General features: G+C 41.3%; 1 protein-coding gene across 2 annotated transcripts in view; it reads left to right on the forward strand.

Moving 5' to 3' along the window:
• Positions 1-25,973, forward strand: part of DGKI (diacylglycerol kinase iota) — a 338,722-nt gene that overhangs the window by 122,550 nt on the left and 190,199 nt on the right. For both annotated transcript variants that reach the window (XM_075069054.1, XM_032783200.2), the window contains exons 4-7: positions 3,086-3,160; positions 16,733-16,789; positions 19,377-19,442; positions 25,406-25,477. In XM_075069054.1, the coding sequence (XP_074925155.1) occupies positions 3,086-3,160; positions 16,733-16,789; positions 19,377-19,442; positions 25,406-25,477 (270 nt within the window). The remainder of the gene's footprint in view (positions 1-3,085; positions 3,161-16,732; positions 16,790-19,376; positions 19,443-25,405; positions 25,478-25,973) is intronic.

Genomic DNA, 25,973 nt, shown 5'->3' on the forward strand with positions numbered 1-25,973 from the left:
AGTTTCAGACTTTCTTATCTGTTTGTAGGGCAATGAATCCAGTTTTGGTTGAAGGGACTACTTCAGAAGCTTGGGAACTTGCATTTTCTAGTGTGACAGGTGGTGCTTGCTACAGCAGGTAGATAGAAAGAAAGAAACAGAACTATTGGTCAAATTCTTTATTTAAACAAAATTTAAAAAACCTCTAAAAATTGTACTATTTCTACTAATAGTATGAAATCTGAGGTGTTTACTGAGTCCTAATTTGGGCAAGCTCCCAGTGTGTCAGTAGAAGTTTGCCTGCATAAGAATCGAGCTTAAGATCCCTGAGAATTTTGCCTGTAGCAAGTAGTATAGACCCTTAAAAGTATACTGTACCTAATTCACTACTGTGTTATTACAGTTTGATGAGGGGCCATCTCCACTGAAATCAGTGCTGTGACCCTGGAATAAAACTGCAGTAACCGTGATGGATCAGAACCATTTTGGAAATGCTGGTGGCAGTGGCAGATTAGCCACTGGGCCAATGGGGCCCATGCCCAGGGGCCCTGGCCAATTGGGGGCCTTTGGAAAAATGGGTGACCCCATGCCCCAGCTTGCTCTGCCCACCCACCTGGTGCTCCTGCCAGGGAGCGGGGTTGGAGCATGGGGGTTTGTCCTGCTCTGCCCGATGCTCCTGCTGGGAGCCCCACGCCCTGACTCTTTTCCCCTCTGGCAAGAGTGCAATGCGGGCGAAGTGGGACAAGCCCCCCTACCCTGACCTGCTCCCTGGCAAGAGTGCAATGCAGGCGGAGTGGGACAAGCCCCCCTACCCTGACCTGCTCCCTGGCATGAGTGCTGGGTGAATGGAGCGGGGCAAGCCCCTGTACCCTGATCCCGCTCTCTGGCAGGAGCACTAGGGGGAGAAGGGGGAACTGCAGGTGGAAGGGATTGGGAGAGACCCCCACTTGCTCTGGCATACCCCCCCCCCCCACACCCTAGTCCACATCTGGCTGGTGGGAATGTTAGTTGATTGAAGACTTTTCCAGCCAACAGGCCCACAGATGTGGAGTCATATGTGAGAACTGATAATTTTTAATTGCCTGGCCTTTTCTTGACTGAAATTCCTTTCCATTTTAAGGTTTTGTTAGTTGTAGTGTATCACAAAGTAGCACATGTGTTGCTTTCTGGTGTGGGTCTGTGAACTGTAGATGGGGAGAATCTAGTTAACTCTTATTATGTTTTGCTTATCTTGATCAAATGGCTAATGGTTTTCAATTTGAATCTTTTTAGAGATCCTACATCTTTCTATGGCTGCACTGGCCTTTCTGTTACTTGGATTTTTACATATAAAATATTTTTAGATCAGATATACTTTTTTAATGGAAAAGTGGTATGAAGTAATTAATCTATAATTGCATTTATGGAAAAATGCATAGAAATTTTAATAAACATAAAGCCTTAACAGTATATGAACTCCAACCCTTTGGAACTGACACTTTATGATAAATAGTACATGAGATGGAAAAGACTCAAAGTCTGATTTATCCACCAGTCTTTCCTTACTAATGCTTGGAATCAGTACTGCAAGCCCCAACATTCAAAAATCATGAGTCCAATGTCCAAAATCATGGGATTGGTTTACAAATCATGATGCTTTTAAAAAAGATATTTGGTTCTTTTTATTTTCCTTCTGGTCTTTAAGCTGTTAGGGTACATGTGTCCCATGTTTTCAAGCTTTTCTCTGCAATCATGAGGACTAAGAAACTTACTTTTTATGAAAAGCTGAGATTTTTATGCTATATCATAATTATATCAGCTGGCGTTTTAAGAAAATCACCAAAAATTGAGAGACTTACGAAGAAAAATCATGATTTGACAATACTACAAATTTACGAGTGGTATGTTAGCTACAAGAGGGCTGTTGTTTCCAAAATCTAGCTAATAACATATTGAAAATTATAAAGAAAACATTAATTACAAGCTCTCAATGACTATGATAAAAATGACTGCAAAGTTTCAAGCATAATCAGCCTTAATTTATTGTGTTGATAAATCTTTCTGTTTTTCAACCATAAATATTTCTGTAAAAATGCCTTTTGCGAGACTCATTAGAATGATTAAGTATATGCAAAAACAAGAAAGAATTAAATTTATGGTAAAGGCTTTCTGTCCTTAATGGACAGCTAGTGTTCACTTTAATAGGAATTTGACCAGTAGGATTCTATGGAAATTGCTGTAAAAGCCTATTAACAGAAGATGATTTCTTTTGAACAGAATTGTAAAACCACCCTAAAGAATTCAATAGGGAATTTATGTTCTTGCTATAGCATTTTATAGGTTGGTTAACAAAATTCTGCAGGATGATTATCATTCTCTAATAAATTACACAGGAATTTTCTGCAAGGCATTGGTCTGAGAGATGCCCCATCAAATTCAGTGCCTCATATGAACAGTAGAGGAGGAACTTTTTCCCCAGTTTGTCTTGAGTCATTACTGAAACTCTCAGTAAAGTGTGTGTGTTTCCTTGTCTCTTCACTAGCTATATCCTTTTCCATTTCAGACTGTTCCTGATAAGGAAGTCTTATTCAAAATGTCATCAGTAACTTTATTTACTATTTTAAAAATGTCTTTAGTTCTTTTTTCCCATCCACATGCCCATGCCATATGTCCCATGTTCCACCCTGTTACCCTGTTTATGCCTTTATTCTCAACTATTCAGCTTCAAGCCATTTTTCAACATATAGCTCAATCAGGTTTTGAAGACAATCCAGAAGACCTGTTGGATAAGAGGAGGGAAAGAGAAGCTGTCCGGCTTCTAATAAAATGTTATTGCTTCTGTAAATGATTTCCCCTCATTCCATCAGGGGAGGTTCTAGGGATTTTGCTGCCCCAAGCACGGCAGGCAGGCTGCCTCCGGCGGTTTGCCTGTGTGAGGTCCACCGAAGCCGTAGGACCAGTGGACCCTCCGCAGGCAAACTGCCGGAAGCAGCCTGCCTGCCGCACTCGCAGTGCCATCAGAGCGCCCCCACAGCTTGCCGCCCCAAGCACGCACTTGGTGTGCTGGGGCCTGGAGCTACCCCTGCATGCCATACACTCTTACCAACACTGTTCTTAAATGTTGTAGAAATCGGCTCTCCGACGGAAGTGTGCTGCCTGCAAGATTGTTGTCCACAATGCGTGCATGGAACAGTTAGAGAAGGTAAGAGGACACCACCTGCTGGAATATTGAATGTACAGTACACATTTTTAAATATATAACTGAATATTATCTTGAAAATTTCATGAGCTTAATTTCTGGTACTGTTTGTCAAATACATTATAATGCTTTCATAATATCATAGATAGAGCCAGTTGGAATTTTTCAGATGGAATTTTTTTTATAGGAAAAAAAGCCATTTTTAAGACAAAATAAAAAATTATTGATGTTTATGATTATTTTTGTTTTCGTGAAATTTTTTGCGATGTTTTAATTAAAATATTGCCAGTTTTAGCTGAAATTGTTACCTAAATAATTATCAAAATTGGCTTATAGTAAATGAAAATTTTCAATAATGTTTCAAAAATGCTTTTGATATGACTTTTTTTTAATCAAAATTTTTGAAAAATTTCCAAAACAAATAGGTCTATTTTGAACCATGTGAAACAGAAACAACTTTGAAAGTATGATTTTTTTAAACTGATTTTTTTAACCATATTGTTAATCTGCTCTAGTTATAGGGGAAGATGATGTAGACTAAAAATGAAAGATAGAAAATGCGCTGCTTCCTATCCCATACATATTGCCAGTCACAGAATTTCACAACTACAACAGCATAATTCAGTTTATGGCAGTTGCCATTGTTAAAAGGAATACGAGATCAACAACCACCATAAATATTTTTGTGTTTCCTTGATTCTCACTGATCCTAAACTTTAGGAATTTAGCATTTTGAGTTACAGCTGGAAACATTTTGTAAATCTTTCCTTGCCTTGGTAAATAATTTATTTTGATATCTATCCTGCTTACAATTGCCTCTAAAGAAAACTCCCCAAACCTTCAAAATCCCATAATATATTGATCATATAATGCAGTTCTCTATCAATGCTCCTTCATCTGGTAATACATATATTCCTGATTATAAATTAACTGTTACAGGATGAATTTTTCCCAATAGGATTCATGGGGGAAAATCCTGGTGCCACTGAAGTCAATGAGAATCTTGCCATTAACTTGAATGGGGTCAGAATTTTACCTCGTGTTTGACACTGATTCTTGCACAGAAGTGGGTAATACCTCAAAGATTTTCAATGGCAGCCCTTTAGAAAGGACTTTTAGTTTTCCCTGATTTGGATGAGTTTTGAAAAACATCATTAAGTACGTGAGTTTTTTCAGTGAGTTTTAGTGCATTCCAGTTAACACAGGAGAAGGTAAAATAAGACAAAATCACATTGATCCATTATTCTTGACCTGTTTTACCAAAAGTAATGATAATTTCTTATATCTTCACTAGTTTTTGGTGTCCCAAGTAATAAGAGAAAGCGTACACTCAGATGAAGGTCATTGAGTTGAATGTTAGTTTGTTTCTTCTAGTCTAGAGAGTATGAAATTTGCCCCAATGCAGACGATATCCCAAGATCTGAACATCTCTTCAATCCCATTTTATGGGATGTCAGTCGTGCTTGTTTCTCTTTCCTGGGATGAATTTTAACTAAAATAATTAGAATTTAGGTGACCTTTTCCATCCTGTCAAAGTTCAATGGTGGAACAAAGACTCAAGACTCCAGATGAACAGTATTGGAAGAGCATTGATAGCATTGCAAGATTAATCTGTTTTCACAGAAGAAATATTTTCAATAACTTCAGTTTGACTCAGAGCTTCCTGATATCCCTTAATGTGCAGGTGGGACTGATTTAGTTTGGCTAGGTTTAAAAGCCAGTTATTAGTGAACGTTGGAGCAGTGAACAGCCAGCAGGTAACCGCAGCATTTCTGTAGGAGTTTGTAAGTGAGCTTTCGGGTGGGGAGTTTCTTTTTTTCTAGTTATATGGTCTTGGAAAAGAAGACAATGGTAGCTATTAAGACACACTAGAAATAACCAGAGGAGGAGAGGACAGAAAGAAGATGGTTGGATGCAGAAGCTTTGGGATGTACATCATCCTTGAGAGGGTATCTGATGGAAGCTACTTACGCATTAAATGTCACCTAATAGAGCTCATGGCAGCGAAGATTCAAGGATTAGAGATGTAGCTGGAGATGGTGGAATTCAGATGAGTATTTGAAGGAATAATGCAGGAAAGGAAAGAGGAGGTGGTACAGACAACTCAAGATTTATGGACACCTCCTGAACAAAAGGAGCTAGAGAGGGGACTGCCAGGAGAGGAGTGTGATCCATGGAAGAATATACCATGAGGACAAGGCAGAAGAAAAGACTAACTAGGGGTGCTGAAATTGAGTTGAGTAATAGGTTTGCAGCACTGAGAAATGAAGAGGAAAAACAGACAGAAGATGTGGTGCGAGAAAGAAACAAAGGGAAGTCAGTCTCTGCAGAAGAGAGGAAGAGATGATGGAGATAGCCTGAGGAAGAATGAAGTTGATGTACAAGGGACTGCTAGAGAGAACTTAAAACAGATTCATACTAACAGTAGCAAGAGACAGATCTATGTGACTGGGGACTCGATACTCACCAGATTAGTTCCAGAGAACAGAAGAGTGTGCTGTCTGCCAGAATCAAAGATATGAGATATGGTTGTGAGGCTGACAAAGATCCTGATGGGTGCAAGAAAAAAATACACTGATTGTGCTGCATGTTGAGATGAATGACACTGCTAGATTCCCACTGAAATGGATCAAGGACGACTGCACTTGATTGGGTAAGATGCTTAAAGAAGTGGAAGCTCGGGTGATTTTCAGTGAAATACTTCAGGTCCCTGGGGAAGGAGAGCAAAGGCATGACAAGGTAATGAAGATGAACAGATGACTCAAGGATTGGTGCTATGAGGAAGGTTTAGAAGATAATTGACCATTGGGAGGCATCCACAAAAAGAAGAATCTTCTCAACTGATGGACTCCACTTGAACACCTGGAGTGTTATCCTTCTGGGATCCGTGCTGCCATGACTGATAAAAGAAGAGCTTTAAATTAGGAGATGAGGGGAGAAGATTGAGAGAAACTCGTGAAATCTCCATGCCTGACTTGGATACACAGCAGAAGGAAAATAAACTAAATGAAGATACAATAGGAATAATGGAACACTACAAGCTAGAAAACTGGGTGAGGCCTGAGTGAAACTGAAATGCTTGTACACAAATGCAAAGAGTCTGGGCAATAAAATGGAGGAACTGGAACTACTGGTGCAATAGGTCAAACCAGATATTATAGTAATTACAGATGGAATAGCACTCATTACTGGAGGAATACAGGTATTGAAGGGCATGTGCTGGTTAGGAGAGAAGTGAATAAAGGCAAAGGTGGTGGGGTAGTGTTGTACATCAATGAAAGCAATACAATGTAAAGAAATATGAAGCGATAGTATGGACCAAACAGAATCTGTTTGGACCAAAATAACTTTGTGGAAGGATTGTAAAGGAGGTTCTTTTGGGATGGTTTTAGGGGCCTGCTATAGATCCCCAGGGTCAGTCTCCATTATGGATAGTGATCTCTTTAATATTATTAGAGAGAGAAATATTTTTGGAAATTGCCATAGTAGAAGACTTTAACCTCCCAGATATAGATTGGAAAATAAATGCTGCTAATACCAGTAGGGCCCAGTTCTTCTTGGTTATGATAAATGACAGTTTTCTTCATCAAATTGTCACTGAACCAACAAGAGGTGATGCAATTTTAGACTTGATTTTAGTAAGTAGTGAGGATATCACAGAAGAGTTGCTGATAGGAAATAACCTTGGATCGAGTGATCACAAGTTGATTCAGTTTAAATTAAATGTAAGGATAATCAAAATCAGGTCAACTGGTTTTTTATTTCAAAAGGGAAGTCTTTGGGAACTTAAGGGAATTAGTTAAATAAGTCAACTAGACTGAAGAACTCAAGGACTTAAATGTACAGGAAGCTTAAAATTTCTTCAAATTTTTACAAAAACTATCTGAAATTTGCATCCGGAGAAAGGGGGGAAAAGCTTGTATGGATAGACTCCAAACCCAGCTGGATGAATAACCACCCCAAAAAGATTGTTAGGCATAAGCAGAGAGCCTATATGGAATGGAAAAAAGGGCTGATCAGCAAAGAAAGCTACATTGTAGAGGTTAGAAAATGTAGGAATAAAGTGAGAATTATTAAATGTTAGGCTGACTTAGTTCTTGCCAAAAAAATTAAATAATAGGTAAAAAGAGAGTAAGGAAGCATGAGGTTGGGGTGCTATTCAGAGGGATAGGAAGGAGATTAAAGATAATCTAGATATGGCCCCAAAACTAAATGAATACTTTGCCTCAGCTTTCAGTAACAATGGTAATATGGAACATGCATATGAATACAGTGTGAGTGATAGAAATGAGTATACAGAAAGGAAAATTGCCACATCAGAAGTGGAAGAAAAACTTAAATCTCAAATTTTGGGGATCGTATAATTCCATCCCAGAATACTGAAAGAACCAGCACATGAGATTGCTAGTCCAGTAACAAGGATTAATACCTCTATCTATTCAGGGATCGTACCATATGACTGGAGAATAGCTAATGTCATACCTATATTTAAGAAAGGGTAAAAAAGTGATCCGAACAATTACAGACCTGTTAGTCTGACCTCAGTAGAATGCCAGGCTTTAGAGAAAATTATGAAGACATGAATAATTTAAATTCATGGAGGTAAAGGGAAAGTAATGCAATGTGGGTTTACCAAAGGTAAATAGATCATGCTGCAGTGACATGATTTCCTTCTCTGAGAAAAGAACTTATTTTTTTTGATAAGGAAAGTGCAGTAGAACTAATATTTTTGGACTTCAGTAAAGCATTTGACATGGTAACACATGGGAAATTATTAGTCAAATTAGGGAAGATGGAGATCAGTACAAACGTTGTAAAGTGACTAAGGAATTGGCTAAAGGGGAGAAGGCAAGGGATTGTGCTGAAAGGTGACTTATCAGACTGCAGAGAATTCTTCGAGGGTTGGTCTTGAGACTATTCTTAATCAATATTTGTATTAATAACCTTGGCACAAAAAGCAGGAGCGCGCTAATTAAATTTGCTCATGTTATGAAGTTGGGAGGCATTGTCAATGCAGAGGAGGATTGGAATTTTACACAGGAAAATCTGGATGGCCTTAAAGACTGGAGTGACTTAAATGGGATGAAATTCAATAGTATACAGTGCAAGGTCATATAGTTAGGGTCTAATAATCAGAATCTCTGATACAAGCTGGTGGCTCGTCGGTTTGGAAATGACTGAGGAGGAGAGAGACCTGGGTGTGTGGGTCAATTACAGGATGAGTATGAACTACCAATGTGGTGCGGCTCTGAAAGGCAAATGCACTCCTAGGATGTATTAGGTGAGGCATTTCCAGTCGAGATAGAGAAGAATTAATGCCACTGTACAAGGCATTCATAAGACTTCATTTGGAATTCTATGTACAATTCCAGTCACCCGTATTCAAGAAAGATGGATTTAAACTGGAAGAGGTGGAGAGAAAAGCTAGTAGGAGGATGTAGGTGCTGTCTTAGGAGAACAGACCGGAAGATCTTGATTTATTTAGTCTTGTAAAAAGAAGGCTGAGAGGGAATATGATTGCTCTTTTTAAATATATAAGAGGGATAAATACCAGGGAGGGAGAGGGACTATTTAAGCTAAAGGACAATGTTGGTAGAAGAACAAATGAGTATAAACTGGTCATGAACAAATTAAAGTGGAAATTAAAAAAAAAGTTTCCAACCATCAGAGGGAGGAGGTTCTGGAACAGCCCCCCAATAGGAATTGTGGTGGCAAACAACTTAATTAGTTTAGAGAGAGAGCTGGACAAATTTGAGTGCCATTGTATAATGGGGTTGCTTGTGATATGGGGGGAAGGCTTAATAGCCCTGGGGATCACTCTGGTTTTGTTCCTAAAGCTCATGCTTCAGGGTTTCAGTTGGCCACGGACAAAGGTCAGGAAGGGATCCCTTCCTCCCCCATTGTATTCTGTGAGTTTTAAAAATCTTCTTCCTCTGAAGCATCAGAGATGGCTACAGGTGGAGATGGGACATTGGACAGGATGTTAAGTTGGTATCAGGCAATCTGTCTTTCATGAGCATGGTTGGCTGGTTCTTGCTTACATGTTCTGGGTCTAACTGATCACCATATATGGGGTCAGGAAAGAATTTTCCCCCAAATCAGATTGGCAGTGACTTTGGGAGGCATGGGGATTTGCCTTCCTCTGCAGCTGTAGGTGTGGGATACTTGTTAGGATTATCTGGGTATTTCTCACTTAATCATTTCCCTGTCATTGTAGGGACCTTGAGCACTGGTGCACCTCGATCCCTCCTAATATTTGACTGGAACATAACAATCTAGTCTCCTGTGGGTCTCATTTACTTTGTTTCCATTTCCATTGCTGGTTTTAGTGGGCAGGTGCTGGTTGGTGGTAGCAGCCTGCAATATACAGGAGGTCAGACTAGATGATTTAGTGGTCCCTTCCAGCTTTAAACTCTATGATGCTGTTTCCTGTTCCAACATAAAGACATAAGAATGGTCGTACTGGGTCAGACCAATGATCCATCTAGGCCAGTATCCTGTCTTCCAACCGTGGCCAATGCCAGGGAATGAATAGAACAGGCCATCATTGAGTGATCTGTTCCTTGTTGTCCACTCCCAGCTTCTGGCAATCAGACTAGGGCAGTGGTCTCCAACCTTTCAAAGCACAAGATCACTTTCTGAATTTCAGTGCAACCCAGGATCTACCTCAAAGTAAAAGTAGGAATAACAGTAATCACACAAACCCAACACCCTTGCCCCGCCCCCTTCTCTGAGGCCCTGCCCTGTTCACTCCATCCCTCCCTCCCTCTGTTGCTCATTCTCTCCCACCCTTACTCACTTTCACCGGGCTGAGACAGGGGGTTGGGGTGTGGGAGGGGGTGCAGACTCTGGGCTGAGGGGTTTGGAGTGTGGGAGAGGCTCAGGGCTGAGCCTGGGGCAGGGGGGGCTGGGTGCAGGAGGAAGTTTAGGGTGTGGGTTCTGGGAGGAAGTTTAGGGTGTGGGTTCTGGGAGGAAGTTTGGGTACAGGAGGGGGCTCAGGGATGGGGAAGGAGGTTGGGGTGCAGGAGGGGATGCAGGGTGCTGGCTCTGGGAGGGGGCTCAGGGTTTGGGCCATGGTTTGGGGTGCAGGCTGCAGACTCTGGAAAGGGGCTGGGGCAGTAGCAGGTGGGCAGGGTGGGCTGCACAGCTGAGCTAGGTGCAGCCAAGGGAGGAGACCAGTGACCATGGGGGAAGGATGTGCAGAGGGCTAGGGCTGTGGGGAGGAGGATGCAGGGGGTTGAGGTGTGGGAAGGGGGTGCAGCCAGTGCATGGGGGACAGACTCTAGATAGGGGATGTGGTGGCTGGGGCACAGTCTCTGGATGGGAGGGATTGAGTGCTGTGGGATGGGCTGTGCTTGGGAGGCCTGAATGCTGGAGACAGTTGCTGGGGGGCAGTCCCTAGGTGGGGGGCAGGGTACTTGGTGGGCAGTCCCTAGGTGGGGGGATGGGTGCCTGGGGGACAGTCCCTGGGGGACCGTTCTGCCCTGGACAGGGTACCCTGTCCCTACACAGCAGGCTCGTGTGCCAGCCCAGTGTTGCAGGGGTCTGGATGCTGGGAAGACTGTCCCTGGCTGGGGGGGTACCCCACACTGGGCAGGGTCTGCAGCCACACTTTCCGGGCACTCAGCATATATATTGTGTGGATGTTGCCCACATAACACATAGAGAGATGTGTGCAGCCCACAACAGTAAATAGGTTGAGAACTACTGAACCTACTGATGGCAGAAAATTCTTCAACAAATAAAATCATGCCAGTATATTGTGACTGTGCATATATAATAAGCAACAATTCCATTCAATGTAGTTTTCTGTGTATACTTTCCCTTTTAAATGAATGGATTGAAGGGCCATACTCTTGGGTTCAGAAAGTGCGTTATTTATATTTTTGAAAATTTGTCGGTAGAGAAACCTAACATAAGGATGAAAGAACGGAATTCAGATGTTTGTGATTTCTTTATTTCTTCTTTGGGTGTGCATGAGGGGGTCCTTTAACAGTTTTTCTGATCAAGAATCTCCCTTTTGTGTGTGAATCCAGCTGTGGTAAATCTGATTTACAGCTCTTATTCATGTTGGTGCAAAGCAAAATATTTATCCTATAAATAAAGAGCAAACATAGGTACTGGACCATGTCTGACGAAGGGGGGCACAATGGATTCCATTCATTGAATAGTAACTTACATTTATATGGCATCTTTCATGGATATCAAAGCATTTTACAAATTTAATAGAGAATCATTTCACCTGTCAAAGAAATGGAGCCACCTCTGGGTTAAGCATATCAGCTATTTAGCAATGTACAGTATCCCTATGCAACAGTCTTGGACAGAAGATTAAGACTAAAACAGTGTAAAATTAAAACTACTTGAGGAATTTAAGGAAACTGCACAATTATCAGAGTGGAATTTGGTCAGGATACTGAAATTAACATCCCTTCTGTTGGGACACCATGGGCAGAAGTGGCTGGGAGGATCATCTGTCATCTGAAAGAGGAAGTATTGACCCTATAAATACTGTTTCAGGAAAGGATACTGTAGCATCAGACTCACACCGATTGACTAATGCTGTAGCATAAGTTCTTATGTCTGTTTAATGCTGTAATATTAGAGGTGGTACTTTCTGGAAATACACCATAGTGTGGCTGTTGAACATGCTTGTGTATTCTGCAAGTATTGTGGGATGGCCTGAGAGGATAGCACCAAGAGCAAGCATTTTGATTGATGGCCATTTTATGCATATAGATTAAAAGCTGTAATCATGAGCTGGCTGTATTTTAAAGAATCCTTATTGAGTTTGCAGGAACAAACTGTCCCGATGTGTAGAAAGAATAGTAAATATGGCAAGTATCAGAGGGATAGCTGTGTTAGTCTGGTTCTGTAAAAGCAGCAAAGAGTCCTGTGGCACCTTATAGACTAACAGACGTATTGGAGCATGAGCTTTTGTGGGTGAATGCCCACTTCGTTGGGTGCATCCGGCGAAGTGGGTATTCACCCACGAAAGCTCATGCTCCAATATGTCTGTTAGTCTATAAGGTGCCACAGGACTCTTTGCTGCTAAATATGGCAGGAGACCAGCTTGGCCTAACAGTGAAATTCTTGCTGATCTTAAACAGAAAAAAAAGCTTACAAGAAATGGAAGATTGGACAAATGATCAGCAAGGAGTATAAAATATTGCTCAGACATGCAGGAGTAAAATCAGGAAGGCAAAATCACACTTGGAGTTGCAGCTAGCAAGGGATGTTAAGTGTAACAAAAAAACGTTTCTACAGTTATGATAGCAACAAGATGATGATCAAGGAAAGTGTGGTCTCCTTACTGAATGGGGGAGGCATCCTAGTGACAGAAGATGTGGAAAAAGCTAATGTACCCAATGCTTTTTTTGCCTGTCTTCACAAACAAGGTCAGCTCCCAGACTACTGCACTGCGCAGCACGGTATGGGGAGGAGGTGACCAGACTTCTGTGGAGAAAGAAGTAGTTCACGACCATTTAGGAAAACTGGACAAGAGGAGAGTGATCAGGAACAGTCAGCATGGATTCACCAAGGGCAAGTCATGCCTGACAAACCTAATTGCCTTCTACGATGAGATAACTGGCTCTGTGGATGAGGGGAAAGCAGTGGATGTGTTATTCCTTGACTTTAGCAAAGCTTTTGATACGGTCTCCCACAGTATTCTTGTCAGCAAGTTAAAGAAGTGTGGGCTGGATGAATGGACTATAAGGTGCTCAAAGGGTAGTGATCAATGGCTCCATGTCTAGTTGGCAGCTGGTAACAAATGGAGTGCCCCAAGAGTCAGTCCTGGGGCTGGTTTTGTTCAATATCTTCCTTAATGATTTGGAGGATGACATGGATTGCACCCTCAGCAAGTTTGCAGATGACACTAAACTGAGAGGAGTGGTAGATACACTGGAGGGTAGGGATAGGATACAGAGGGACCTAGACAAATTAGAGGATTGGGCCAAAAGAAATCTGATGCGGTTCAACAAGGACAAGTGCAGAGTCCTGCACATAGGACGGAAAAATCCCATGCACTGCTACAGACTAGGGACCAAGTGGCGAGGCAGCAGTTCTGCAGAAAAGGACCTAGGGTTTACAGTGGACAAGAAGCTGGATATGAGTCAACAGTGTGCCCTTGCTGCCAAGAAGGCTAACGGCATGTTGGGTTGTATAAGTAGGAGCATTGCCAGCAGATTGAGGGTCGTGATCATTCCCCTCTATTTGACATTGGTGAGGTCTCATCTGGAGTACTGGGTCCAGTTTTGGGCCCCACACTACAACAAGGATCTAGAAAAATTGGAAAGAGTCAAGCGGAGGGCAACAATAATGATTGAGGGCTGGAGCACGTAACTTATGAGGAGAGGCTGAGGAAACTGGGATTGTTTAGTCTGCAGAATAAAAGAATGAGGGGGGATTTGATAGCTGCTTTCAATTACCTGAAAGGGGGTTCCAAAGAGGATGGATCTAGACTGTTCTCAGTGGTACCAGATGACAGAAAAAGGAGAAATGGTCTCAAATTGCAGTGGGGGAGGTCTAGGTTGTATATTAGGAAAAACTTTTTCACTAGGAGGATGGTGAAGCACTGGAATGGGTTACCTAGGGAGGTGGTGGAATCTCCTTCCTTAGAGGTTTTTAAGGTCAGGCTTGATGAAGCCCTGGCTGGGATGGTTTAGTTGAGGATAGGTCCTCCTTTGAGCAGGGGGTTGGACTAGATGACCTCCTGGGGTCCCTTCCAACCCAGATATTCTATAATTCTATGTAGGTGATTTGCAGAAACTGTATGTAAAATTTTTACACTGTAGCATTTTGCCTGCTGTAAGACCAGGCATTAAGAATTACAATCTTGTGTTGCTACTACTGACAAACATTTTGAAATGAGCTGGGATTATAAGGAGCTGTCATTTTGCTACAGGAAATTTGACTCTTCTTTTTATGTGGAGATGCAAACCTGAGATCCATTGGTAACTTCAGTTTAAATGCATCATTTCTTTTTCCACCTCTCCCATCATCCTCTCCCGTTTATTCTCTCTCAGTATTTCCCCCATTACTTCTTTATTCTTGCTGCATCCCCTTTTCTCCCACTTCTTCCCTTTTTCCTCCCCACAACCATTTGGTTCAACCATTTGGTTCATCCTTTCTTTTTGTTTCCAATCTGTTTAATATTTTCAGTTTTCTGAAAGTGCTTGTTGGCCTATACTCTACTCTGCCCTCAGAAACAGGGAATGTAGCTAATCCTTTTTGAGGCACTGCTAGTCTGGCCAGAATTTGTGGGTGGGTAAGTGGGACTGGCCTGATAAAAAGGTAGAAAAATCTATTTACTCATTCAGGATGAGTCCCGACATTTCTCATGTGAATGGTCTGCAGAACCTAAGCTTTCATTTAAGCACTCCTAGCTATCTTCGAGACACCACTGACTTCCTGAGGAAACTACAATCCATAGGTGATCTTCCAAAAAACACCATCCTGGCCACTATGGATGTAGAAGCCCTCGACACCAACATTCCACACAAAGATGGACTACAAGCTGTCACAGCAAACCTGGTGACTGAACTTTATGACTTTGTCCTCACCCACAACTATTTCACATTTGGGGACAATATATACCTTCAAGTCAGTGGCACTGCTATGGGTACCTGCATGCCTGCACAGTATGCCAACATTTTTATGGCTGACTTAGAATAATGCTTCCTCTGCTCTTGTCCCATAATGCCCCTACTCTGGTTGCGCTACATTGATGACATCTTCATCATCTGGACCCATGGAAAAGAAGCCCTTGAGGAATTCCACCAAGATTTCAACAATTTCCATCCTACCATCAACCTCAGCCTGGACCAGTACACACAAGACACCCACGTTTTGGACACTACAGTGCTAATGAGGAATGGTCACATAAACGCCGCCCTATACCAGAAACCTACTGACCACTATACTTACATACATGCCTCCAGCTTTCATCCAGACCACACCACACGATCCATTGTCTATAGCCAAGCTCTAAGATACATCCGCATTTGCTCCTCTCCCTCAGACAGAGACAAACACCTACAAGATCTCTGTCAAGCATTCTTACAAGTACAGTAGCCAGTAGAGTACCCAGAAGTCATCTACTACAGGACAGGCCCAACAAAGAAAGTAACAGAACGCCACTAGCCATCAACTAAAACCTTTCCAGTGCATCATCAAGGATCTACAACTTATCCTGAAGGACGATCCCTCACCCTCACAGGTCTTGGGAGATAGGCCAGTCCTCTCTTACAGACAGCCCCCTAACCTGAAGCAAATACTCACCAGCAACAACACAACAAAAACACTAATCCAGGAACCTATCCTTGCAACAGAGCCCATTGCCAACTCTGTCCACATACCTATTCAGAGGACACCATCATAGGACCTTATCACATCAGCCACACTATCAGAGGCTCGTTCATCTGCACATCTAACAATGTGATATATGCCATCATGTGCCAGCAATATCCCTCTGTCATGTACATTGACCAAACTGGACAGTCTCTACCCAAAAGAATAAATGGACATAAATCGGGCATCAGGAATTATCACACTCAAAAACCAGTTGGAGAACACTTCAGCCTTCCTGATCACTCGATTACAGACTTCAAAGTCGCAATACTCCAACAAAAAAAATCTTCAAAAACAGACTCCAGTGAGAAACTGCAGAATTGGAATTAATTTGCAAACTTGACACCATCAAATTAGGCTTGAATAAAGACTGGGAATGGATGGGTCATTACACAAAGTAAAACCTATTTCCCCATGCTAATTTTTTTCCCCCTACTGTTGCTCACACCTTCTTGTCAACTGTTGGAAATGGGCCATCCTGATTATCACTACAAAAGCTTTTTTTCTCCTGCTGAGACTAGCCCACCTTAACTGATTACTCTCTTTATAGTTAGTATGGCAACACCCATTTTTTCGTGTCCTCTGTGTATAAATATCTTCCTACTGTATTTTCCACTGCATGCGTCCGATGAAGTGGGTTTTAGCCCACAAAAGCTCATGCTCAAATAAATTTGTTAGTCTCTAAGGTGCCACAAGTATTCCTCATTCTTTTTCTTTAAAAAGGAGTAAACCTGGAGTTTTCATAGAGCCCTGAAGGAGTTTGATGCCCAGCTTCCATTGACTTTAAAACCCCCAGCTTAAGCCCAGCCTCTGGTTGCAAAGGTAACCTTGCTCATGAAAAGCAAGGTTAAACTGATGCAGTGCTGCCTTTTAAGAGGGGTAGGGTAGGCAAGAGATGCTGAACAGCCAGCCACAACATGGTGAAGAGAAGACTGTTTAGAGACATGAGAGGCAAGATGTGGATTGTTTGGGCAGGTGCATACAGACACGTGCTCTTTAACAGCAAGGTGAGTCTCTTTGTTGGGACACTGGATTTTTAGTTGAGCTAGTATGTTTTTGAAAAAGGGATTTTGCAGAGCTGGTCTAATGCAATGTAGAGGAACAGTTCTCGCTCATTATATTACCATACACATTGTCAACATTTACAGCCACCTCTGATTTCTGTTTACATTCTTATACAATATTGATTTTTTCCTATTTGCTTTGCTTTGCTTTTAATGGCAGATTAATTTCCGGTGCAAACCAACTTTCCGAGAGGGGGGCTCCAGATCTCCAAGAGAAGTAAGTAATTTATGACTAACTGTTGCTCCCCTCTATGATTCGTGTACCTGTTCCTAGAATAGGAACAGTGCTTTCAGACTCATTGGAGCCTTAGAAAGAGAACTGGCTCCCTTTGGGACACATTCTCTTCTTCACAATGAATAGAAAAGGCATTCTAGACAAATAGCCACATTAGTTACATCAGCAACATCAGTTTATTTTCTTTCCTTATTCCCTCATCCATTCTCTTTTTTTCCTCCCTGATCATTCTTCTTTTCATATTCTCTTACTTATATTTCATAGTCTTCCTTCCTGATTTCCTGTCTTTCAACCAGCCTTTCTGATTTTACTATCTCCGCAACTCTCCATTATTTCTTCCTTTCTTTTATCCTCTTTCCCTTCACTTTGCCAAATAGTATTTTCAGTGTTTCTAGTCTCTCATTAGCTTTCAGAATTAAAAATTACAGCACCTCAAGAAAAGCAAAAGTTAATTCCAACTGCAGTCTGAATTTGGCCACATTACAGATGTTGTATATTTTACAGTATTTGTGCATGTATTTAATGACATAAACCCTAAGGAACATATTTAAGAAGAATGAACAGGCACAGAAAAAAGCACATGTGCAACAAAGTAGAGTCAATATAGCTGTTGAAAGTTATTTCCTGTCTTCATGTCAGACTTTCCCATTTTATTTCCCAGATGTTTAGATTTTTCTTTTTTTAAATAAAGAAAAGGAAGGAAAAAAGTTGAGCTGTTTTGCTTGAGTAATAACCCAGCGTCATTGATAAAACAGATAGTATTAGTTGTTAAAAGGAAGTCTGAGAGTTCAGGAAAAGATTTTAAAGTGTAGGGTAGAGGGTACGGTATATAATATGGGCTAGACTGAGAGTTTACTCGTAACCCATAGCAGGGGACAGTGCATAGTTGTGCTGTACCAGGAGCAGACCTGGTGACTCTTAGGAAGGGTTGGCAGGATTTTATTTTTATTTTTTAAATTATTTTGATCTTTAATATTGATGTTTATTTTAAGTGTCTTTTCATTTTTATCTACTTAAATGTTCACAGTTGCACAAAATCATGGATTTCAGCATTTTTTGTTTTTATTCATTTAAATTTTCGTAGTTGGGGAAATTATGGGGGTGTCAGACAATAATATTTAATAACAAAAGTTAGAGCTTTATAACTGTTAAAGCATAAGTTGTCAACATCATGTGTCAAAATGTGCAAGACAAACAGCTTTAAATCAAACTGCACTAAGATCTCAAGCAATATATTTCTTTGCCTATGTCGATTACTACTGATGGAAGTATTTTTCGTCGGTTTGTGTATGTACAATGAAATTGATGTTTGTCAACACTGACCAATAAAAATTGAAACCTTCCAAGGCTGCTCTGAGGCTACATCTACACTTGGTGCTAGGGGTGTGATCCACAGCTTACACAGATGTACGCCAGCTCTCACTGAGCTAGTATGATAAAACTAGTAGTGTATTACTAGCTGCTCTGAGTACAAACCCTCCCAGACCCCATGGATACACACTCAAGATGGTTACTGTGCTGCCACTTGCTGCTGGCCATGCTACTGTGGCTACACTACAATTTTTAACACGCTAACTTGGGGAGAGCTAGCATAAATATGTCTCTGCTAGCTGGGGGTCACACTCTTCCAGGTGTAGATGTAGCCAAGTGTAAGGCTGCTGGGGAGCATGGGTACATACACTGGTTGCTAGCCCGTCTACACCACTATTGTTACCCCTGTTAACTATATTAGAGCTAGCATGGGTATGCCTACTCAGGTTAAAGTCATCCCTTCACTTGCTGTGTAAAATACCCTTAGAGTTACAAGCATGTCTCTGACTCTTCCCTTTCTCCAAGGGGAAGAAATCTGCTACTAGTCTGTACCAGATGCAGATTAAATCCCCTTCCACATTAGCTCAGCTCTCCTGGCTGGTGTATTGAGGGGAAAAAAGTCGAGGCACCGTGCATGGAAAGGGAGGTAGCAGCCCTGCAGATGCTGCTCTCCTTCCCTCCATGCTATGATCCATGGTGTGGGTAGCCCAGGTTGGGCAATAAAGGAACGTCTGACACTCCTTTGTTCCCCTATGTGGACCTGTAGGACAACCCATATTCTTGCCTTATAAGACCAAACCCAGCTCCCACTGAACTCATTGATGAACTTCTCCCATTGACTTAAAGGAGGAGTAGAAGTGGGCCCTATACCATAGGTAAACATAGTGTTTTAAGGACACTTCTTCTCCCTTGGCTGATACTGTAATCGTCTTTGCCGGACTGTACTCTATTCTTTTTGTGTGAGAGTAGCAGGAGGTTTGTTCTGTCCAGATTCCAATTTGGGTAATGAATGCTGTCTGCCTAGATTCCTCCTGCACTTTCAGTTGTGTTTGGTGTTTTCATTTTCCAATTTAAACTGTTGGGTAGTACTGCTGCTTAATGGCTGCCACATTTTGCTCCAAAAGTGACTGCAGTTCAGTCATGGCTGACGTGATTCTTGTGTATATATATGGCTGGAAAGTGATCAGGAATGAAAGGTGCTCTGTAAAGATAAAATGTTATCATTTATTAATGTTTTCGTTTTATCCCTTTCATGCAGAACTTTGTCCGGCATCACTGGGTGCATAGGCGGAGGCAGGAAGGGAAGTGTAAGCAGTGTGGAAAGGTAGGTGGTGTGTGTACATCATAGTGATTACGCCAGGATTCTCTAAACACTGATAGATTCAATTCAGCAGGTGGCTCTTCCTAACCACCTAAATAGTCTATTCCAGCCCTCTCTTGAGCAGGGAATGGTGATCATGCCAAATGGGATGATGGGTTTTTGATGTGCACAAATGGGGACCAAAATGGTTACAGCAAATTCATTTTACTTGTGACCTGATCCCAGATCTCCAGAAGTGAAACGCTTAGAGCACTATAGTCCAGCACCATTCCTTGATCCCTGGTATGTAATTGTTCTCAGTGTGAGATTGAATTTGTCAATGAATCCTCTGCTGTATAGACTCTGAAAACCCATTTCCAAAGGCCATAGAAAAGATTAGAGAAAACTTGTCTCCCTATAGGACCTTTTCTCCCATATCTTCCAATCCTCCAAGCATCTAAGAGGTGCTGAAATTAATTTACATGTAATCATAACTTCCTTTCTCCAGAACTAGGTTATGCTACTGTCTCTTCTCTTCCTGAGGAGGGATAGCTCAGTGGTTTGTGCATTGGCCTGCTAAACCCAGGCTTGTGAGTTCAGTCCTTGAAGGGGCCACTTAGGGATCTGGGGCAAAATCAGTACTTGGTCCTGCTGGTGAAGGCAGGGGGCTAGACTCGATGACCTTTGGTCCCTTCCAGTTCTATGAGATAGAAATTTCTCAGATTCAGCAGTTAATTATTGTGTGGACAAAGGGCAGTGCCCATGTCTTGTCAGGTTCCCCTTGGTATGTATTTTTCAGCCAGAACCAGAAAATCAGATGAAACAAACTAGCCCTGGATACTGAGCTAAGGTACTAGCTGCAGTAAAATGCAGTAGCCTCTTCATGGCAGATGGCATGTGAGCACCAGCAGTGAGAGGCCTACATGCAGCATTCTTATGCTGACATGACACATGATGACATTGGAGCCATGTTTCTGCCATTCTGGGAGTTGCTTTGTATCTCCAGTGCTGGTGTCAAAGGGATTCATTATGCTTGTAGAACAGTCAGTGTACCAGAACCAACACTTGATATATTCATGGTATCTACATGACCAGTCCAGACTGGAATTGACAAAAGACATGACTCCCCTGAGGTTGAGGTCAGTAGAAGTGCAAAGAGAATAGCACCTTAATACACACAGAGTTAAAGTTTGCATGCATGTGTTCTGGTAGAGCTCTCTGTCCAGAAACCAGGAAAGATAAAAGAAAACACGAGCAAGAAAAATGCCTTTGTATTTTATTGGCAAAGTGACCTCCTCTATAACTAAATATTTGCTTATCTTGTGCTCTCCTACTTTTTGTGCTTCTACCTTTTAAAACTATCCTTTAACTTCCCCTGTCATGCAAGATAAAGGAGTCAGTCATTGAAATGAAATGGAAGTAAATTTAGAGCAGTAAAAGAATGTATTTTTCATGAAGTGCTTAATCATTCTGTGGATCTCATTATTGTAGGAGGTCATCAGTCAAATCCCATGCTGGAATTAGGTAGCTGAAATATTTTAATGATAAAACATTAATAATACTAACTTATGCAAGGTAAAGATTATGGGCCAATCACATCTCATACTTCTCGTCATAAGCCTGTGGTCAGGAATGAATTTCCCCATACATCATTTGCTTAGTGTGTTAGTTTATTTTTTTGCCTAATTTCTTTCTGAAGCATCATTGGCCACTGCTGGGAGGTGGGGTGGGGGTGGGGTGTGGGACGTGGGGGTGGGGAGGGTAGGTTAGTGGATTATATGGACCGATGGTCTGATACAGGATAGTGTATCATGAGATGTTTCCTGAGGTTTCTTATGAAAGCTTCCACCCTATCAGTGCTGTTGCTGGCCCACTGGGAGCCCTAAGCAGGAATACCCCACCCCCCGTAACGCATACTAAGAATTAATAGGAGACTCCCTTCAATTGCTTGGGGCCTGAAGCAATTGCTTAGTCTGCTTATGTCAAGTGCAAGCTCTGCACTCTATAAATCAATTGGAGAACAGAAATCGGAGGTGATTAACTGATGGTCTGTAGCTCCTTTATACTGTATATGGGAAGCTGCTAATATTACATTGACTCCAATTATTTGGACAGGTTGTGATCCCAATGCAATCTGGGGATCCAGGAGCTCTCTTCCTCCATATATATTTCCTCCAGCTGCACCGATCTGATTTATTTTCACAAGAAGAACTCACAACATGTAAAACTACATGCTACACCTAAAGGGGTGAATCAGGCATTAATGGAACAACCCCATCTCAAATACTTAGTGCTCCATCCCAGTGTTTCTCAAACTATGCAGTGTATTTCTTGTGGGATAATTCTACCTCTTTCAGGAGCGAGTGGAGGCAAACCAACCCAAGAACAGCAAAGAAAAAGTGAACTCTAGTTTTCTATGTTACTCAGAGGGGAGGCAGGAGGAAGCCTGGGACAATGACCAGCAAGCTGATCAGAGGAACTTGAGTGGGAAACTCCAATATTTTAATCCCACTGTTTTCACCACGTCCCACTGTGGCTTTGGATAAATCACTTTACTGCATCAGTTTCCCTATATCTAAATTCAGATTCTTAATCTTTACTAATTTACCTGACAGTAGAAGAGATTAACTTATATTTGTAAAGCAATTTGAGGAAGAATAGTGCTATTTTACTTCTAAGTAATCATTATTATATTTTTATTGCTGGATCATTTTCACTATTAACTCTGTAAGAAATCAAATAGTCTACAGAATAAATGAAAAAAATGATTCACCCAGAAACAAAGCAAGCTGCTCAGTTTAAAAAAATACCATTTATGGCCCTTGGAACAAATGCACCATATTTTGTTTTTTCTTAGTTGCAGCTTTGGGAGACAAGTATTTCCACCCACTTGGAAAAAAATGTTTCTATTCACCAGGGACCAAAATACTTTTTTCAAAGGAAGGAGGAATTAAATTTATGAGAAATATTAAGAAACTCTGATCTCAGTGAATGAAGAAACTCAGGCCTCGTCTATACTAGAAAATTAAATCAGCTTAATTACGTCATTCTGGAGTATGAAAAATCCACATCCCTGAGTGAAGTAGTTAAGCCGACCTAACTCCCAATGTAGACAGTGCTATGTCAATGGAAGAATTCTCCTGTCCACCTAGTTACTGCCTCTCAGGGAGGTGGATTACATATGCCAATATCAGAACCCCAGCATCTACACTGAAGTGCTACAGTGGCACAGCTGCAACGCTGTAACTGTACCACTGTAGAGTTTTAAGTGTAGACAAGCCCTTAGTTAGCAATCAATCTGCCCAGTGTCAGTCCTCAGTCTCTAATACTCCTGCCATACATACTATAGATATGAGACTGGATTTTTGGGCCCACATAAAATGATGTACTAGGTTTACCCAGTCAGGAGGCAGTCCAGCTATTTGTGCTTGTGAAGTCAATGGGCCTATTTCATAGACAGGATTGGTGGGTGAAGCCCACCAGCACAGTGAAAAGCCTACCCTCTCAGGTGAGAGAGGGGCCACTGAGCCCCAAAATCAACAGATTGTAGGGAACTAAAAATGAAGGAAAAAAACAGGTGTAGGTGTGGAGGTCCCAAGGTGTGATGCCTCAGGAGACTGAATTTGATCCATGGGCTCTGGTATGGGACATATTGTACAGTTTAGGCTAAGTATTGGACAGACAACTGCAACATGCACCTTCTCACATTGGCCAGGCAGAGAGAGAATTCCATTCTTCTGAGTGCTGATTGTGGTCTCCTAAACCACATCTTGCAGGGACAAAATAGATAAGTTTGGGCCCTTCACTTGGATAAGTGAAGGACCCAAATTTGGATAATCCAGTTAGATTATTTTTGTTTGTTGTTTTAATTCTCTTTCTTCATGGCACTGACCAATAATATCTGTTTGCTCCTCTGCACCTGCCTGCCCTCCTCCCTCCCACAGAAGCTGCGATAGGAGGCATGCTGATTACTGAAGCAGTGGAGTAGATGTTCCCTGGCACTGTTACTAAATCAAATTTTAATAACTCTTCAAACAACTCCATTTTGGACCTGGACACTGGATGTCAGCTAGGGAATTCAAGTAAAGCTTAGGTTATCTGCTTAGGTTATCAAAAAGAAGATTGAGAGGTGACATGATTATGGTGGATAAGTCATTGACCTGCATGGGGAGAAGATACCAGATAGTAAAAGGCTCTTTAACCTAGCAAAGACAGGCATAACAAGAGCCAAGGGAGGCAAGAAGTTAAAGTCAGACAAATTCAAATTAGCAATAAAACACATTTTTTTTTAACAATGAATGTGGTTAACTATTGGAACAAATGACCAAGGGAAGTGATGGATTCTCCATCTCTTGATGTCTCCAAATTGAGACTTGATGCCTTTCTGGAAAATATATACTTTAGTTAATCACAAGTTATGGGGCTCAATACCAGGCTAGCTGGGTGAAGTTTCACAGCTTATATTATACATGCTATCAGACTTGATGATGTAATGGTCCTTTTTGGCCTCAAAGCATAGAGCTGGTTAGGAATTTTCCATTGAAATGATTTTCAGATGAAAAAATGCAGTTTCTGCTAAATTGAAATTTTCCATGGCAAAATCAATTTTGTGAAAAAAAAATTGATTTCCTGATGGAAAAATTTCAACAAAATATTTTGTTTTGACTTGATTTGACTCAAATTGGACTATTGTGTTTTGTTGAGATGATCTGAAACATTTTTTGAATCAGTTCAGTATAGGGTGACCAGACACCAAGTGTGAAAAATCGGGGCTGGGGGTAAAAAGACGGCTATATAAGACACAGCCCCAAATATCAGGACTGTCCCTATAAAATCAGGACATCTGGTCATTCTATAAACATTAAACTGCGTTTCCCTATCAGCACATTGCTGATGGTAGTCATAGTTGAGGCCCTCATTCCCATAGTATTGGAGGACTATATTTCCCATACTCCATGTGGATTTTCCTCTTCCCAGGCTCTGTGTGGTACATCATGGGGGTCACATGATTCTAGGTGCATCAAGGGAGATGGTAGTCTGGCCAGGGAGCCTGGCGCATATGGAAGAGTGGGGGCATCAGTCTCATGAACTACAACTTTCACAAGAAAATGTTCCACAACTGAAAAATTCAGTATAAAGTTGAAATGACTCAAAGCAAAGTGTTTTGGGTCATTTCAACAAACTAAAATGAAACATTTTGATTTTGGGAATGTTGAAATGCTTTGCTCGAAAATATCTAAATTTAAAGGTTTTGAAATTTACGTTCTGTAAAAAAAAATTGAAATTATAACTTTACATCCAGATATGAGAAAATACAAATGTTGAAATGTTGGTATTTCTTGCAGGATGGAAATTCTAAATTTCACACAGTTCTATTCAAATCTATGAAAATAGTTTTTCTCTCTTTACTGATTCTTCTTTTTCTTTGCTACAAAGTTGTGGGGGATTGGAGGAAGAAGACAAATTTGAGAAGTGTGTCCAACACCTCTGTTTTTAGGGTATTATAATTCAGTATTACGTATATTAAATGATAGGAGTCACTTCAAATTTTCGATAAAATGTATCTTGTCCCCAGGTAGAATCTTCTAACTTTGAGGTTGATAAGATGTTTGTTATAGATTTTATTGTGGAGTCCAAAATCGGTTATATAATGGAAACTAAGTAACAACCTTAACTATGGCACTCCATAATAGTAGGGGAGCTAAATAACAATGGTGGATTTAACCTGTTGGGTGTTTATGAACTGAGTATGTCATGATATTCTGTTCATTATAGTAATGTGCAACAGTTCAGAGCCCCCAGGGACCTTAGTCCATTCATAGGACATCCAGGAGATGTGAAAGACTGTATATGACTTCCTTGAACTGATCTAGCTCAGTCATGTGACAAAAATTAAAGGTGCTAAACTTTCTCATGTGATGAGAAGTATGTGGATGTGATGGAAAGCAGCTTAACCCTTCCTCTTCTACCTCTTCCTGCCATCCCAGGGATTTCAGCAAAAATTCTCCTTCCACAGTAAAGAGATTGTGGCCATCAGTTGTTCCTGGTGCAAGCAGGCGGTAAGTGGCTAGAACTGAGGTTGGGAGCTGGGGCTGTGTAAAGGCTGGGGGTAGTTTTACCCATACAGGATCATCATGTTTGACTTCATTTATCCTGGTCGTTTTATGTGCTCATTTATTAGGGAAAAGAGCCCCCTAGAATCTCCCTTATTTGTACCCTTTCTGTTTCTTCTCCCCAAGGATGCTACACCTGAGTCGTCTGTTCTTCTGGTGGAGGAGAGCTGAATGTAGCTCCTTCCTTTTGGAGTATAACAAGACCACTCCTGGGGTAACAAGAGGGTTAGCTCTCAAGCACTCCATTGCTGTTACTGGTTCAGAGAATAAGGGATTCCCATTTTGTATAATATTGCCTGTTTAGAATTTGGTCTTACTACCCTTATGTGTATGTAAGCAGGGATGTCTTTTGAGGGTAGGGGACACGTTTGACAAAGGATGAGAAAATGGAGAGGTGAGGATTTTTTGTTAATGTTCTTAAGACTCTTTTGGTCCAGAAGAC

This window comes from Chelonoidis abingdonii, chromosome 1, assembly GCF_003597395.2.
Source record: "Chelonoidis abingdonii isolate Lonesome George chromosome 1, CheloAbing_2.0, whole genome shotgun sequence".
NCBI classification, from domain to species: Eukaryota; Metazoa; Chordata; order Testudines; family Testudinidae; genus Chelonoidis; species Chelonoidis abingdonii.